The sequence below is a fragment of the Pavona decussata genome, unplaced genomic scaffold, assembly GCF_977016875.1.
Source record: "Pavona decussata unplaced genomic scaffold, jaPavDecu1.1 SCAFFOLD_40, whole genome shotgun sequence".
NCBI lineage: Eukaryota > Metazoa > Cnidaria > Anthozoa > Scleractinia > Agariciidae > Pavona > Pavona decussata.
The window spans coordinates 607,501-626,006 of record NW_028145462.1 but is presented as its reverse complement, the minus strand read 5'-3'; the positions used below and the strand labels follow the sequence as shown (position 1 = coordinate 626,006).

The window sequence follows — 18,506 nt, the reverse complement described above, 5'->3', positions numbered from 1 at the left end:
TTACGGGAAACTTGTGCAGTAGGTCAGCGGTCTGACTGAATACCTGAACTTCACGCTCCCACTCAGCCCCAGGCCTCGCCAGCCTGACCAGTACATAGATGTTGCTATTGTTCACATCAGTGGCGACATCTAAAACACGTAAGCCCGTCCCAGTGTCATTCCGTTCAGGGTGAAATTGGAGAACAAACTTTCCCCTGCTGTCAAACACTTTCACACTTGAATCCAAATCGTCTGTTATAATAAACTGTTTGTAGCGATACCCGTAGGATTCTTCAGCTTGTGCTCCTCTTCACCCTCCTGACCAAATGACCATAGTGCACAGCAGTGCTCCATACCTTGTTTCTGCAACACTTTAGAAACTCTTCTTTCAAAGAGTGGATCCACTTTCTCTTTCCCGGTATCAACACAAGGCCAGTTGTTTGCGTACAGCGGGTTGTTGCTAAAACTGACCATCACAATAACATCGTAAATGGTGCGATTCACATGACACTGAAGTGGCGGAAATAATCGCCCTTCGTTCTTCTTTACTAAACCGAGCCCAGAAGCCTTCTTTAAGCTCGACAGTAAAATATCCTTAACAGCTGACAGACTGTGTAGCTCTTCAATGCACACTCTACACGCTGCAAATGCGATCTCGGGATTGTCTACTGTCTCCAATATTGTCGACATTACTCGATATTGCATGGCCAGTACGCGATCAGACAATTCCAAAGCTTCATTAGCGAATGCTTCTGTCGCTTTTCTGCGGGCATCTTTGAATCTGTCTTTTGCATTGGCAAGCGTCCTGGTAGCTGACTCATCCACGTCAGTAAGCTCCAGTCTTCAATTTCCTTTTGCCAGAGAAACTGCTTCAGCACTAGCTGTTCCAGCTGCTGCTTCTTCCTTTATCGTGCCGTGCTCCCTTTTGCGCCTTGCCTTACCAAACGCTTCATACAGCAACTCGATTCCTTCTTTAAAGAAGCTGATGCTTGCTAACAAATCTTTTCTTGCCAAGCCCTTCAACTGCGACTTGATATCGTCGATTTCGTTTCCTGGGTTTCACACTCAGAAGTGAAACCCAGGAAACGATAACTCGCTAAAATGACCTCAAATCAGCAAAAGGAGACAGAGAATCAACAAACAGTACACCATATACACAAGGTATGTCATTTTTATTGAGAAATTTACTTTTAGAGCGCAAAGCTGAAAAGTTATTTGTGAGTCTGAGTTTACTAAATTATTTCAGTTATTATTTACATAAAAAAGGTTTCAATTTTTTTTAAAGTTAAGTATGTCACGTATTCAAACCGTAAAACATAGACGGTAAACAGAGACTGATCGACACTGTGTCTGTTTTCGCCGTTTGAATACGCGACATTCTGAGTGCTCCTTTATTGACATCACAGCCCTATTATCCCCAGTCTCCCATCTTGCGCTGTATTGTACCCAACCGAAACTGAAATTTGATGCTTTTATATATGTCAAAAGTGGGGAAGAAAAAGTGATAAGGAATCTATTTTCTACTTTCATATGAGAACGACATGAAGATTTGACGAAACAAATAATTTTTCTTGTCATATACACTTAGGTTCACGCAATCACTGATGGAGCACAATATGCCAAAAGAAATAACAAAAAAAAATTCAATTGTTTTTTTATATTTTACATTTTATTCAGATGTTCAAGCAAATTCACCCCCCCACCCCCACCCTTTAAAAGCCAGAGGGATTTTATTTCCTTGCAGAGGCATGTAATTCATGGTAAGGTGAGGGTGACTATATGGAGGGTTAGGGTTATGTGGGTGACTATATGGTACCTTAAGTACCATAAATTACTTGCCCTTGCAGGGACATCTTTAGAGGAATTAGTCTGCCAGGGGTGTTAAAACCTTTCTAAACATCTTAATAATGATCAGCACCTTATTTCTCACCACAATATCTACTTAATCAAGCATACAGCTCAGGAGAATAAAGAAAATGATCACTACATAAAGACTGTCTTCATGACTCAACAAATTCACCAAATGCATGTTGACACTGGTTTCTTTAAAGCTACAGCTTTATACAAATACTGGTAGGACATTGTTGAGTTGCTTTGAACCTCATTAAGAAAGTGACGCTAATCATACATTGCTTTAATTAGAAATTATTTTACATTCACATGCAAACAAAACTAATTTTTATATGAAAAGTTTTGTCCTTAGCAACTCGCAAATGGCCCATTTGACTGCATAAGCTGCCCACTTTACAGTTTTTGCTGCCAACATCTTTCCCAACTTGAACAACCCTCTCAAAACATTAGCTTTTTACAAGGTAATAAGTGGAAAAGAGTTTTGGGTGGGGGAGGCAAAAAGGTGCTACAATCACCTTGTTGAACAAGACCAAACTTGGTAATTTCTCGTCAATGTCTCCAATGTTGGCTACATCCACACAGATTCAACTGTTTGATTGTCTTTGCGCCGTAGATCCATTGACAGTTGACCGTCTCAGTGATGGCGGCTTGTTTAGGAATGGTGTCCATGTTCCTTGTATGGAAGGATTCTCTGTGTGCCAAAATTGTCTTATCCTTTGTACTTTTACTCCTGATTCATGCCTAAGTCTTTCAACCCACTCTTCGATCTCCTCTGGAGTTTTGTTCTTCACTTCCACTATTTTACTGTTGCCATTCACTAAAACACAAAAGTAAATAAATACGAAAAATTTGGAAGCGATACACCTGAACTGCAAGCCATTGCAGTAATGTCTGCATCTTAAAGGGGAAGTATCATGGCGTTCTTGATATCTTTTGTTAAAAATGATGAATTAAGACCTTCAATCAGCTGCCAAATAATTCTAGAATGACAAGAGGAAAAAAAATCAACTCAATTCTTGAAAGGAACAACTTGTTACCTGTTCTAGCACATTTTGGAAACAAAAAATACAAGAACTTGAAAAAAATTAGCCTAACATTTTTCAAGTTTCAATCCATACCAACCTACTCTGTCTCTGGCCAGAGGCACTAATCGACATTTTTATTGCACTGGGGTGATAAAAATTATTTACAACAACACTGACAATTATTTCTTTGTTTCTGCTGACAGACAAACATTTTTGGATTAAGAAATTACAGCAAATTTGCATAATACTTCCCCTTTAAGCAGCATTCTTTCATCCCCAGTTCAAATTTATGTATAATTTTAAGTATTTCACTTCCATCGTCTTCACCTCTTGGTATGGCAAAGTCAAGCAGTCTCAACCAGCCTTAATGGTCTTTATTCAACACCAATTGATCAGCATGACTAAGATAAGTACAATACACAGCCACACTTGATTTCATATGGATTTTTGTTGTGTATACACTCAGTTGAAAAAAGTTTTCCTGTGCAAACTTTCAATATTTATATTTTGTAAACAATGCAACCTGGTAAAATAATAGGATAATTTATTGGCATGTGCATATTTTGTCTTTTTCTTTGTCTGTGAGCAATATGTGAATTTTAAGCCCTAAAAACTGCATATACTTTTATTTTTTAACAACATGAAGATAAATAAGCTGATAGGTCAGAAAGCTGTTGGGTCTTATCCTTCACGGTTTATACCTCTTCAAGTGCCAACGTTTTTACAATCAAGTGTACTCAGCAGACCAAAAGGGTGAGACATCTGTACTACCCACGGAAGGGGGAGGGGGGAAGGCACCGTGGTGAGAGCACTCGCCTCCCACCAATGTAGCCCGGGTTCAATTCCCGTACTCGGCATTATATGTGGGTTGAGTTTGTTGTTCGTTCTCATCCTTGCTCAGAGAGGTTTTTCTCCGGGTACTATGGTTTTCCCCTCTCCTCAAAAAACCAACATTACAAAATACCAAATTGATCTGGAAAGTACCCCCAATTAGTGCTCTGCACTAAATACATTGACATTATACGCCGATCAAATCGAGACTTCAACATCCCCCCCCCCCCCCCCCCCCGGGCAAACCCCGGGCATTTGACTATTTTCTGTGCCCGGGAGTGGGGAATTTGACGGGTAAGGCCTTCCCGGGGGTGGGGAATTTGACCTTGCCTGGGTGGGGTGGGGAAAATTGAACCGGAAGTGTCAGGTTTCAAATCGCTTTTTTGGGGGGCCCCGAAGTCGCTAACAGCTACAAACACGTGTTTGGACGAGATGGAGGAGTTTAGAGATACAGCATTACAAAAAAAGCTTACAAAAAAAAGGTCTCCAAAAGTGAGAGTGCTTAAATATTAATTATTTTTATAGATTATATAAAAACGATGTAGATTTTTTATACAATGAGTCAAGCTGCGGCTTTGCCCCGCAGTGAATAGTGAAAGAAATAAACACTGTCGAATGAAAAACCGCTTTGGCTTAAATTGCAGAATATCCTGCCACTCGAACAACATTCTACGTAGCCGGCTAACTAATTAATATGTATTTCTAGTTCTTTAAACGATGTAGTTTTTTATGCAATGAGTCAAGCTGCGCCTTTCTCCCGCATTTGTGTCTGCAGAGATTTTTAGAATAGCCATAAAACAGCAGTGAACAGTTAAAGAAAAAAAAAACATTGTCGAATGAAAAACCGCCGCTTTGGCTTAAACTGCAGAATACCCTGCCACTCGAACAGTCTACGTAGCCGGCTAACTCATTTTAAATATGTTATTATGTATTTCTGGTTAAACAACCTTTGCCGTGTTTCGGAGTTCAATAGAACAGCTTACACTTGCTGATTGACATTGTCCGACTTACTAAATTCAACTTCCAATCATTAGTTTCAATGTTCAAGTTGTGGTTTTTGTAGTAACTCATGACAGGAGCCGACAACGATTGTTCTTTAGGAGGGGCATTTGACAGACAAATCCGACGATAAGGTAGGGCATTTGAACACCATTTTGGCCCGAGGGGCGGGAATTTGAACGATCCAATCTTCAAAAGTTCAAATGCCCGGGGTTTGCCCGGGGGGGGGGGGGGGGGGGGGGGGGATGTTGAAGTTTCGAGTTGATCGGCGCATTAAACAGTCATTTTTAACTCGTGAATGCGCGTAGCGCAATGAACGAGTTATAGCGATAGGTGACTTTTGACTTGGTCGGTCGGTCGGTTTTGTCGTTAACTTTCGGGCGTGCGCAGTGAATGAGTTTTAAATTCAATTAGTGGAAAAAAACACGCGAACATTTATTGTTCACGACGCATCAGGAAATTCTTATTCAATATGTAGAGAATAATTTGACAATCATTCAGTGCAAGAATGGAGATTTTTCGTTCAATCTGAGCAAAGTTACAAGTTTTTTTTAGTTTTTCAGAAAGTCCGGGGTCGTAAACTCAATTAGTGAAAAAAAAAAACGTGAAAATTTTTTTCACGACGCGTCAAAATTCTCTCATTCATTCTGTAGAGAATAATTTGACAATCATTTTAGTGTAAGAATTGAGATTTTTCGTTGAATCTGAGCAAAGTTATAGGTTTTTTCGTTTTTTTCTACAAAGTGCGGTTTCTTTTAAGAATTAAAAATAATTTAATTTAGAAATAATTTAATTGAAAAATAATTTAATTTGTCAGTGTTCACGCGAAAGTGGAACGTGCCATGTCACGCATCATTGACGTCGTAAACAAAATTATGCAAATGAACACTTTAAGATCTTGTCAGCTTTCATAGAGGTTTCAAACGGAAAAAATGTTTCATTTTCGAAATTTACAACTGGTAATTTATGGGAAAGCAAAAGGACGCGGTCGATAAATAATTCTTATTTAGCAAGAGCTTGTCATACTTCATTATTTTTACTTGACGATTGCGTGGACTGAACTCCAAAGGAAAAATTTCACGCATTTATGTCGGGCATGAAATGTAATGCGATACTTTGTTGAACATATTTCCCTTTGTGAGATCGGCTTGCCTTACAGTAATTTTGTAATTTTAATTCCCAAAAAAACTTCACTTGCCGGGCAAGTGATGGTCAGAATCCACTAGCCCGATCGCAAAATCCAGTAGCCCCGGACTATCGGGGACACGAATTTGCATGACGTAGCTGCACATGGCGTGCTTCTATGAACTTTGAAAAAAAAAAAGACACGTGATTTTTTTTTTAATCGGCGCATCAAAATAATCTTATTAAATCTGTAGAGAACAGTTTGACAATCATTTTTATAGTACAAGAATAGTTATTTTTCGTTACATAATCGGGCAAAGATATAATTTCTTTTAGCTTTCAAGGAAGTTTCCGTAGCCGTCTAAATTTCAATTACTATGTGTCATCTGCATTCACGAGTTGGCTCACAGGAGCCTTTGATTTGATTTTATTTATGCAGGAAAAAGCACAATCAATTGCAAGGGGTCATTTTTAAAACCACTTGAAGACAATTTATTTAATTGGACATCCACTACGCTTAATTAACTTACGAAATCAACTTACGAAAATTTGCAACGATCCTGGGATGTTTCCCATTTCGTTCTCTGACGTAAATTGTAACTTCAGGATTGATCTTTGCAAATTCCACGATTTCCTTGTCAATGTATTCCCTGAGAGAGACACACGAGGTGATGCCGGTCAAAAGAGCTTCACGAAAAGACAAAATCCTTTTCAACAGTTAATGCATTACCTTATTCCTCTGCTGCTTCCTCCGCGTTTACAGTAATTAAAAACAAGCCGCTGTAACGGACGAACAAAGCGACCGAATACTCTGTTAGGGATTCCAACCTGCGCCATATTGAAATTTAGAAATTAGTTCCCAGATCCTTTTGAAGTAAGTTGTTCATGTAAGAGGATTGGAGTTGACAACACACAGGCAGCCCAAGAGAATTTGTTTTGTGGCCACAGCCCGTCCTTTGGGGGACTTGCGTATGTATATAAGCAATAAAATAAATTTTCCTTAAGTTTTAGAATCCTGCAAATATAAATTCACAGATGAGACAAAAAAATATATTACCGCAACTTGCAAATATAATTGCAAAATAGCACTGAATCTAGAAAATTAATTTATATTTACACTTTACCCAGTACAAAGATAGTTACAGCTTGCTTGGAACACAGTTGGTAGGTTTTCTCGGTTTAATTCCTGAATGAAGGCTGATATTAACTCAGTCAACGATCTTCAACGTAGCTTAATTTCTTATTTCCTGACCAGATGAATGCGATGCTATAGCAATGAGTGTCACTCAACAGCATTTCGTCACCTGGCCTGGCATTTATAATCCTTGGTAGAAGTCTTTGTCCAAGGAAACAATGCAACGACATACACCAGGCCCAAACCGCTACCTTTAGGATCAGATCCAGTCATGGGCTCGAGCCCCCATCAAGCATGGCTGTTTTTTACTTTTCTCATTTCACAATTTTTTTTTCTTTCATACGAATAATGGAGAAAGAGAACTTGACGAATATCGGTGTGTGAATTTTGTTCAATCGCTAAAATGATGCCTGTAAAATGAAATGTCCGATGACGCTCTCCAAGATTCGGACGCCTCTTTCAGTTTAAAGCCGGCCTGTTCACAGTTTAAATTCAGCTTTGCACTGTACCAGCTATCAAAGATGTTGTATACTAGCAATTCTGGGGGCTGTTCACAGGATGAACTAACCATGGAGGAAAACTGGATATGCTGTAAATTTTAGTAAGGAAGCGAGAAAGAACTAAAGCGTTAAACCCTTAATTAAAATCAAAGCTCCTAATACCTTAAATTGTTGTTCTTAACATGCTGATCACAGTTTTATAACAAAAATGAGAGTCACCGAGCTTGTTCTTGAGTTACAACCACTTAAAGCTAGAATTAGGGGTGTCTTTAACTGGTTATACTTTTGCTATCAGGGTGACCTATTATGTCGAGAAAACGACCATAACTTGTTCGCCCAATGATAAGGCATTTGTTTCATTCCATTACTGTTGTATCAACTGATAAAAAGTGGCAGTATTGATCTGTTAAAGTATAAATGTTAGAAAGCAATGCTAGCCATATTAAAAGCTCACCTCGGGTTGGCCTTTGCCATAACTGATGCAGTCATTCTAGTATTGGACTGATATCAAGAATTGGCATCCCTCTAAAATACTCAATTAGCACTAGCACCGATAGTTTACTGTTCTATTCTATTGTCTACTTATAGAGGAGGACTGCTACGAACCGTATGCTGGGGAAGCCGTGCGCAAATGTTTCAAGGAAGACGAGATTAGGTTTGAGCTTTCTTCCATGGATTACAACAAAAACAACGCAGGCTAGCACGAGTATGTCAAGTGCTTTGAAGACGAGGCTGTTACCTGTGATACACCCATCTTAAAACACTTCATCGCTGTTTTGTGCGCGTTTCAGCGGCACATACAGGGAGGACATGGCAATTTTGAAGAGAGGGTTGAACAACTCAAGCCTAAACTGTAAACAGGCTCTTTCATGGTTTCTGATAGCATTTTGGGTGAGGAAGGACAGAGCCCATTTGCCTCAAAGTAGTTTATCATCTACTGTATTTAATTGAATACCGAAACTTTAGCTACAGTGTGACTTTCGGGTAACATCTGCTGCATATGAGTTTATTAATTGTTGGCACTTTATTACTATCGCTATAATGAAGATTTTCCTTTACTGCACTCTATGATTGGTTCGCAAAACTAGCGCCACTTTCTCAACCAATGAGAAGCAAAATCAAAACCAATCGTGACTTGTTCATGCGTGTTTTCCCGCGCTTGGTACCGCCCGCGCTACTTGGTGCCTGCATGATTAGTTCATTTTGCTGTTTGCTGCACTCTGTGATTGGTTAGCAAACTCACGCCACTTTCTTAACCAATGAGAAGCAAACCCCAAATCACTCGTGACTTGTTCGTAAGCGTTTTCCCGCGCTTGGTGCCGCCCACGCTATATGTATTTGCTTTGCATGCTGATTGGATCATTTAACCTCTGCAAAACTGTCTGCTTGTGCCAATTTTGACCCTCTAGTACTACTAACTTCACTTAAACAAAACTGCTACTGAGCAGTACTTTCTAGTGATTTTGCTTATTATGCTGTACAAGGTGGTTCTAACCGGTTGGAGTCCGTGGTTGAAATTCTAACGTGTGACCATTCAAATGAAAGCAGCTGAGCAGTACTTTCTCGTGGTGCTGTTTATTATGCTGTACAGGGTGGTTCTAACGTCTGAGTCTGTGGATGAAATCCTTAAGTGTGACCATTCAAATGAAAGCTATTGAGCAGTACTTTGCTGTAATATTGTCTATTTTATTCTATTTATCAAGATAAAATCCAAAAGTGTGACCTTCCAAATTTAAGCTACTTACTGAGCACTTCTTTGAATGTTGAGGTTTTGTTCCTTTTTTCCAAGTTATTAGAATTATGTTACTCTGAATCTTGTCTTTGCATTCGGAGGGAAACAGTTAATGAGCGTCACGTACTTTATTTATTTGTAATATTACATTTTTTTTTTTCTCTTTACTTTTACAGAGAATGAGAGTGACGCGTAAATGATGCTTACCAAGAGTTTTTCCAGCATAAAACCGACAAGACGCCTCCACAAATGTAAGGTTACATCAACAACACAAATCATACGTCAGTTTAGATGACAAGGAGTAAAAATCGTGCCTAAACAGACATTTTCACTTTATTCAGAGACTATACACAAATAATAATAAAACAATCGTAAAGAGCAGAGAAGACAAAAGCCCTTGCTGCTTGCCAGTCTAGTATGGCGAGGTGGAAGAAAGTTTGTTTGAAGATCAAATCGCACGAAAATTAAACTAGACGAAAAAGTTTGCGATTTCTGCTCTACTAGAATAGAATAAAGAGCCAAGCAAGCAGGATTGAGGAATAAAGTTCATTTTGGGAATATCAATGCCAATCAGTGGCTAAACGCAGACTGCCGAGATCTGATGAATTTCCTGATCACCTTCTGTTCAGCTCTTCAACATTAAACTGCCTCGAATTCAATGTGGGGCCATGCCTGTGTCATTTGAGGATTTTCTGAACAGAAGACGTAATGAAAGCGTTGAAAGAGCCAGTGCCCCTGTTATGGATACGTCCTTCACAGAGAGGTGTTGTTAACCAACTGAGTACCACGCTAGGACACATTCCAGCAAGAAGTTGTATTTTAATAGCTAATATTTTAACCGTTACAATTAAGGGATCTTGTACAAGGAAATTGTACTGAGTATTACGCTTTTCGTGCAAATAAGGCGGCTTAGGCAAGTTTAAACCCATACCTTTTTATCAAAAACAATAGACAGCTTAAGTTGATAGAAATTATCAATTTAAAAAAATAGCAATTAAAACACGCGACTACTGAATGCTTGCTAATAAACAAAGCAAATTTCTTGAGAGACCTAAAAAAATAACTGCTTTTGACTAGGTGTGATACAGAAATGATCAAATTACTGAAGACTTTGAATGAATGAAAGTAACTCTCAGTTCCATTTCTAAAGCACTAAATTTGCCTTCATATGTTTGTAATAATCATCTGTTCCTGTACTTCAGGACGGTTGATGGCTGCTTTAATTGTTGCTTTTTAAGGGAATATTGGTTCCATCAAGACAGCTTAATGTGGACAGTGGTATCGTTTTATGTAAACGTATTTACCACAACGGTGTCTAAATGGCGGCAAGAAAATTAAGGATATTATAATTCACACAGCGAGTTTCAAATTTCTTTTCAAATAGTTGAATGTTATGATGACACTTATGCTTGTCTTTATTCACTAAAGAATGTTATCTTCATGGAAATGGTTGATGCAATAGATTGTTAGTGCTTATCCGTTAATGGATTTATTTTCTAGAAAAATGATTGTCCAATGATGAGATTGGTTGTCAAAAGCATTTTATTAACTATCTTAAAAATCAAGCAGTAAATTAAAAATAATCTAAATTAGTATTGTAATTAAATTTGTTTTGTTCAGGCTTAGTACAATGATGTATAAGCGCTATAGAAATATTATAGTATTATATTATTTTAGCTTCATTCCAAGTAGTTTAAAGGTTGTATATATATAGATCTCTGACTAATAATGCACACGCGAAGTACATCTCGCGTTATCCACGCGTGGGTTCTTCACGTAAACTTCGTTGCGTGTCTCACACGAACCCTTAGGTAAAACACAGGCATTTCATTGGCGTTTTTGGCGAGTGTGGCGACTTTGGCGACTGAAATGAACTTAAATTCAGTCGATTTTCGATTTATTTCATTTTTCACAAACCTTTATTGAGTAAATCCATTAACGGATAAGCACTAACAATCTATTGCATCTTAATGAGATTCTCCCTCAAAATTCCGGCCTTAATCATCCTTCCCAGACTACTATTGCTTTTTGCCGGCGGCAAATGTTTTGTTAAAGAATCCAAGAATGTTTCCCAGAAATCATGGAAGGTGTTGAACAAATACGTGCAATTAAAATTGACTGGTAACTTTCATATTAATAGAAGATATTCATTGAGTCTCCATAGGATGTCGAAATTTAAATTAAGAAATGTTGGCGTTTTAGCAGCAACTTGCTTTGGTTGTTTTGTCTTTATATTTTTCTAATTGTAGGCCAAGAGCGCGGCACAATATTAGTTTATCTGGAGCTATACCAAACCTATAGATGCGTCAAAACGTTACAGAGCTGTACATGTTCTTTATGAAAGGAGCTACCAACAGATCAAAGGTATGCAAAAGACATAATAAGCGGTCAAATGAATTTCACTCATGTTGAAGAACAAGGACAATTCATTAGTTGGATGCAATACTTTGTTACGGGTCAGGGGACTTTAAAATGTTGGTCACTAATGGATTTATGATAACGCTTTGGCGTCATTTTATTTTATTCAGTTTTTAATTAAACAAAAAGAAGCTTTAGAAACGGAACTAGCGGTGAAAATAAAAAGGCTACGGTGGTTTCTAAGACAGCTAGCTTCAAGGAGTTTTACTTTTCTTTTGTCTCAGGAGTCGGCGAGAAGCTGGCGCGCGAGTTGGGAAAAATCTCGCGCGAAAACAGATTCATCACGTTATAATTCGTATCAGCCAGTTTCTGTTTTTTTTTTTCAATGTGGCGGCCAATTTTAAGAAGCGATCAGTTTTGTGTTTACGGCTGTTGATAAAACAGATGATTAACTTTTCTTCTGATAATGGCAATCATTTCTTTAAACGTTTTATGAAACCGTACTGTTTAATTTAAGGACCTAACGGTGCATGCGTTCATAACAAACGGTGTCGTTGAGTCTTGATTTAAGGATCTTTGATTACATATTGACGATAATGAGATGCATAAGGCCCTGTGCCACGTAACGCTATGGACAGCTATCTTAAAAGTAAAATGAATGAAAGCGAATTTCCACTCAATAGACTGAGTTGCTGTTATGATCAGGACTCTTGAAAGGTAGTTACAGAAGAATTGCTTAAATACGCCTGCATACTATGCTCCCCTCCACCCACCGCCATTATGGAATGACAAGCATGATAGCTCAAATTGATCGTTTGTCTCACGATTGTTTCACATGGCTGTAGTTTGAATAAACAGACGTCAACGCAGTGGCGGCACCGCGAGACGACGTCTGTTTACTCCGGCTAACCTAGTTGTTGATGTCTTATCACAACGCTTTATGTAGCAGTCCGAACAACGAGAATCGAAATCCTCCAATCACTAACATCCAAAGCAAGAATGTCAAACATGGTGTTACTACTTGTATTGAAACCAGTCGACACAACCCGGCACCTAATCGAAACGTTGCGGTTAACACTTACAGTTATGTGAGTGACAACTGTTGTAAAAAAACGATTGAATTGAACGATCATATCAAGTCGCGATCACTGAAAGCTAACACCTTTCATGACTTGTTAACAGTAAGCATATTCAAAAGAAAAGCTTTAACAGTGCGATACGGTATGGACACAGCTTGAGGGTAGAAGCGGCAATAAATAAACCCTTTGACAGTCATTGTCTTTGCACTTGACACATCGTTTCCTTTCTCATTTGATTTGTTGAAAATAAATATTTCTAGACATTGCGTCAGGTCGGAAAGAAGCCCGCTTTTCAGTCTTTTGTAAGGCACTGAACTATGAACTCTTATTTCTACGGCAACGCCACAACACTGATCAACAAGCTCTGTTAGCTAACAGAATACAACTGTTAGCATTGTTTGGCTTTCTCTTTAGCTGTGATGTCCTCAATAATAACGGCTGTGTTTAAAGCCACCATCGGCTTGCTCGTGAATAAAGGAAGGGATAAAGCAGCAGAAAAGTTGAAGGATGGCGACGTAACAGATCAGAAATTCCGTGGCTTGATCGTGCGTGAAATCGACGATATCAAGTCGCAGTTGAAGGGCTTGGCAAGAAAAGATTTGTTAGCAAGCATCAGCTTCTTTAAAGAAGGAATCGAGTTGCTGTATGAAGTGTTTGATAAGGCAAGGCAAGAAAGGGAGCACGGCACGATAAAGGAAGAAGCAGCAGCTGGAACAGCTAGTGCTGAAGCAGTTTCTCTGGCAAAAGGAATGAGAAGACTGGAGCTTACTAACGTGGATGAGTCAGCCACGAGGGCGCTTGCCAATGCAAAAGACAGATTCAAAGATGCCCGCAGAAAAGCGACAGAAGCATTCGCTAATGAAGCTTTGGAATTGTCTGATCGCGTACTGGCCATGCAATATCGAGTAATGTCGACAATATTGGAGACAGTAGACAATCCCGAGGACGCATTAGCAGCGTGTAGAGTGTGCATTGAAGAGCTACACAGTCTGTCAGCTGTTAAGGAATGTTTTACTGTCGAGCTTAAAAGAGGCTTCTGGGCTCAATTTAGTAAAGAAGAACGAAGGGCGATTATTTCCGCCACTTGTCATGTGAATCGCACCATCTACGATGTTATTCTGATGGTCCGTTTTGGCAACAACCAGCTGTCCGCAAACAACTGGCCTTGTGTTGATACCGGAGAAGAGAAAGTGGATCCACTCTTTGATGGAAGAGTTTCTAAAGTGTTGCAGAAACAAGGTATGGAGCACTGCTGTGTCACACCATGGTCATTTGGTCAGGAGGGTGAAAAAGAGCACAAGCTGAAGTATCCTACGGGTATCGCTACAAACGGAGATGGACAGTTTATTATAACAGACAATTCGGATAAAAATGTGAAAGTGTTTGACAGCAACGGAAAGTTTGTTCTCCAATTTCACCCTGAACGCAATGACTCTGAGACGGACTTATATGTTCTTGATGTCGCCACTGATATGAACAATAGCAACATCTTTGTACTGGTCGGGCTGGGGAGGCTTGGGGCTGAGCTTGAAGTTCAGGTATTCAGTCGTGCCGCTGACCTACTAAACAAGTTTTCTGTGAGGGGACGGGACAGGAGCAGGAGCAGACTGGCAGTCACCAATAACAGAGTGCTGGTACTGAAAGGATGGACGACTGTGCATGTGTCCGAGCATGAGGGGAGATATGTACACAGCTTTGGAGAAGGGATACTGAAGGAAGCGTGGGATATCACTGCTAGTCCTGATGGCCAGGCCATGATACTGGATGGTTCCTGTGTGTTCATATTCACCGAAGATGGTAAACAGCAGCGTAAATTCAACATTAACACCAAAGAAGATGCTTACTACAGTCGCATTGCATTGCATCCATCTGGTGAATTTGTTGTCGTCGCTGGATTGGAACGAGGCACAGAGCACCTGTGTGTGGCAATATACACAAAAGATGGTGAGTTCGTGAGGAAAATAGTAGTAACTGAAGAGAAGATATTTGGTATAGCCGGGATTACAGTGAGCATGGAGGGTCACATTGCCATGGCTGTCACGGATTTGTGTATGGATGGAGATACATATTCCCTATTCCGTGATGGAAAGGTAATTGTTCTCTAGATCGAGTTAGTGATTCTGAAACACAAATCAACATTTTTTTAGTGAAAACTAAAACGAAGGAAGGTTCATGACAACAATTAACTCATTTTTCTTCGCGACAATTCAGGATGATCAAGTGACCATGAAGACAGCCATTACTGCTTAGCTTTCGACTGGGTGGATTTCCACTGTCGCGTAAATTTTACGTACGTACAGACATTTGTCTGTATACCGAACCAGCCCTGAACTCCTACTAAGAATTGTTCGCGGGAAAAGCAATACAGGGAAATGTATGGAATTATTTTCCTTACTAAGTAATTTAAAGTATTGTTTAAATTCTAATTTATTTTCGTCTGCTTACAAGTATGAGTAATGAAAAAGTTTCCCAGGACTAGATTGACAGTTCCACATGCAACTATTATCCCGGCCTATAAGACACTAGCGACACTTGACTGTATTGGCAATTTTTCCCATTTTACTTTGCTTCAACAACATCGACATCTTCCCCATAAGTCGCTCATTAACATAATGTCTCCCTCCCCCCTCTGTTCAATGTTGAGGATATAACTTGATTTGTCTTTGTTGGTGGCCATGGTAATGGAGGGAGAATGGATGGGAGTAAAATCATGTGTGCATATTGGTCCAAGTGAGTCCTCCATTCCAATTTGGCCAGGATTGTATAATGAAAATATACCTGCATTGTGGGACAATTGAATCAGATCCTTAGGTGTTAATGATTTGATTTTAAAATACATGTCCATGCAGTTGATATATAATTTACATATTGTGGACTCTCATTTTCTTATTTTTAATTCCCCACAAAAATGTACTCACTTATACAGTTATCACTAGTGACCGGTGCTTGTAATACAGTGTGTAGCAAGAAAATCATTTATTTGAGTAATGTGGCTTTCTTAAGAGCTGGAAAGAATTTAGAGAGCACCGTGATCTCATTTCTGTTGAAACAAAAATGATTAAAATGATTCTTAAATTGATGTAATTAAACCACTGGTCAGAAATATTAACTTTTATTGAAGTGTATTTACTGGTTTAGAATCTTGTGTAATCACTGTGTATATTAATGAACACTGATATTGGCCTTAAGTCGACACTAGTCTAGGAAGAGGTCATGTCAGCACTCAAGAGAGTTTGGGAAAACTGCAAAGTGTTTATTTGAGTTTACATAAACATTGAAATTCTCCCAAACCTACTGTGGTTATATCGTGTAATTTAACAACTCATACAAGTTTGTAAATTGAACAGTTTTCATTATTGCAATAAAGATTTACTGGTATAATATATAATAATATACAGAAGAAGTTATTTGGCATAATAATTCCCATTTTATTTTCCTGGTTTTATTTTCTCATAAATTCAAGTTTTATTTTCAAGACTGAAATATTTCCTTTGCTCTCAACTTCATAGACTGCTCCTCTGACAACCTGCTGTGTAGTAGGGTGTAAAAGATTCCTCGCTCTCTTTACCGAAATACTGTGTAAATGATTTCTGAAACAGTCTCATCCCAGCGGCTACACTTGCGTTCAATAACATCTGAACTATCACACATCAACATTTCATGCACAGACTGTAAAGTTAGAACCACATGAGTGAAGCAAGGTTAATATGAACACCTGCAGTTTTTTTTTCTTCACTGAGAAGCCATGAAGTGAAACAGTTGCGATGCCAGTGCATTGCCTTGTACAAGTTTATTCTCGGAAAGGTCAACATGGTTTCTAGGAATCAGCAATGTTCGGGTGACAAATTATGGGATCATGACCAAGTCACGCGGTTGGTCTGAGAAAACTTTAATTATTTTCGCTCCAATTTTAATCATCTATTACCTTGGCCGAGTGAATGAAAGAAAAAAACGTGTTTTCGTAAAAATTTATGTGAAGAGAAATTTATGAATGGGAAATAGGATGAAGCAACGCCTCTTACCAATGTACGCAAGTATGTTTCTTGGTATCCAAAAAGAAAACTGGGGGTAACCATGCATTTTTTAGAGATGATAAAACTAAATTTGGAAAAAAATGCCATACATTGCTTTGTATTTTACTGCTTTTTCGAATAATTGTTGCTTAATTATCTCACAAAAAAATATGCCGCTACCCCAAATTATCTTTCTGGATTTCATTAGTGCATACTAAGATAAGCTTTTTCTGCATAGTCACAAAGTATGCAAAAATACTTCATTAATATTATTGTAGGCACCGTCGTTAAACGTAGAAAATTAGAAGATCCTTTAAAAGAGAAGTACCATGGGTTTTTGTTACCTCTTTTGTTAAAAATGTTGAATTAAGACCTTCACTTTGCTACAAAATAATTCTGGAACAACGAGAGGAGAGAAATCAGCTTAATTCTTGACAGGAACTACTCGTCCTCTGTTCTAGCGCATTTTGGAAACAAAAATATGATAACTGAAAAACATTAGCCTTACATTTTTCAAGTTTCAATTCATACAGGCCTACTCTGTCTCTGGCCAGGGGCACTAATCTACAGTTGTATCACTTTGGGGTGATAATTTATAACAAAGCTTGACAATTATTTTTTGTTACTGTTGTCAGACAAACATTTTTGGGTTTTGAAATGACATCCAATTTTTGTGATACTTCCCCTTTAAGATAAGGTTTTCACTTTTAGAGCGCAAAGCTGATAAGTTATTTGTGAGTCTGAGTTTACTAAATTATTTCAGTTATTATTTACCAAAAAAAGGTTTCAAGTTTTTTTAAAGTTAAGTATGTCATGTATTCAAACGGTAAAACAGAGACTGATTGACACTGTGTGTCTGTTTTCGCTGTTTGAATAGGCGACATACTAAGTGCTCCTGTATTGACATCACAGCCCTGCTATCCCCAGGCTCCCGTCTTACGCTGTATATTTGTACTCAGAAGTAAATTTGATGCTTTTTTATGCCTCAAAAGCGAGAACAAATGTTGATAAGGAATCTATTTTTCTACTTTCATAATATGAGAACAACATAAAGATTTGATGAAGGAAGTAATTTTTTTTTTGTCAAAGATACTTTCAAGGTTCACACAATCGCTGATGGACCTTAATATGCTGAAAGTAATAACACACAAAAAAATTCAAAAATATAAGAATTCAATAAACCATTTCCGAGTTGCTGTGAACCTCACTATGAAAGTGAGGCTAAGTGCAAAACTTTTCATATGAAAATTAGTTTTTTGGCATATGAATGAAAAATAATTTTCACAACAAAAACTTTGCACTTAGCCTCGCTTTCATAATGAGGTTCGAAGCATCTCGGAAATGGTCTATCCTTTCTTTACTTTTACACTTTATTCAGATGTTCAAGTAAATTCACCCCTCCACCCTTTAAAAGCCAGAGGGATTTTATTTCTTGCAGGGGCAAGTAATATTATTGATGGTAAGGTAAGGGTGAGTATATGGAGGATTAGGGTTAGGGTTATGTGGGTGACTATATGGTACCTTACCATGAATTACTTGCCTTTGCAGGGACACTTTTAGAGGGATTAGTCTGGCAGGGTTGTTAAAACCTTTCTAAACATCTTAATAATGATCAGCACCTTATTTCTCACTACAATATCTCTACGTATCAAGCATACAGCTCGGGAGAATAAAGAAAATGATCACTACATAAAGACTGTCTTTATGACTCAACAAATTCACCAAATGCATGTTGACACTGTGGTTTCTTTAAAGGTACAACTAGGCCATTATCAAGTTGCTTTGAACCTCATTAAGAAAGTGAGGCTTCGTGCATTGTTTTTATTATGAAATTAGTTTATATTCATATGCAAACAAAACTAATATTTATATGAAAAGT

At 38.4% G+C, this 18,506-nt stretch overlaps 3 protein-coding genes and 1 long non-coding RNA gene across 4 annotated transcripts in view; 2 read left to right on the top strand and 2 right to left on the bottom strand.

Annotated features, from left to right (window-relative positions):
- The window catches only part of LOC146483044 (protein meiotic P26-like), an 80,435-nt gene that overhangs the window by 27,757 nt on the left and 34,172 nt on the right, over positions 1 to 18,506 (top strand). The gene's annotated exons all lie outside the window — the stretch shown is intronic.
- Positions 1,714 to 6,647, bottom strand: LOC146483049 (large ribosomal subunit protein mL43-like). Its single transcript, XM_085106219.1, has 3 exons — positions 6,541 to 6,647; positions 6,354 to 6,460; positions 1,714 to 2,647 (listed from the first exon to the last, which is right to left on the bottom strand). Exons 1-3 carry the CDS (start codon positions 6,645 to 6,647, stop codon positions 2,415 to 2,417), a joined length of 447 nt encoding a protein of 148 aa, XP_084962345.1. The 3' UTR covers positions 1,714 to 2,414.
- On the bottom strand, positions 4,221 to 4,907 carry LOC146483050 (uncharacterized). Its single transcript, XR_014863898.1, has 2 exons — positions 4,754 to 4,907; positions 4,221 to 4,664 (listed from the first exon to the last, which is right to left on the bottom strand). It is a non-coding gene; the product is annotated as an uncharacterized LOC146483050 (long non-coding RNA).
- LOC146483048 (uncharacterized) lies at positions 13,034 to 14,719 on the top strand. The gene has a single exon (XM_085106175.1). The coding sequence runs from the start codon at positions 13,034 to 13,036 to the stop codon at positions 14,717 to 14,719; it is 1,686 nt and encodes a 561-aa protein (XP_084962301.1).

Excerpts from the sequence above, each read along its gene's own strand:
- LOC146483049 (XM_085106219.1), bottom strand. The coding sequence starts at position 6,647 with ATGGCGCAGGTTGGAATCCCTAACAGAGTATTCGGTCGCTTTGTTCGT. Across the intron at positions 6,461-6,540 it reads GGAAGCAGCAGAGGAATAAG|GGAATACATTGACAAGGAAA; the intron begins GTAATGCATTAA and ends TGTCTCTCTCAG. Across the intron at positions 2,648-6,353 it reads CAGGATCGTTGCAAATTTTC|TGAATGGCAACAGTAAAATA; the intron begins GTAAGTTGATTT and ends TTTGTGTTTTAG.
- LOC146483048 (XM_085106175.1), top strand. The coding sequence starts at position 13,034 with ATGTCCTCAATAATAACGGCTGTGTTTAAAGCCACCATCGGCTTGCTC.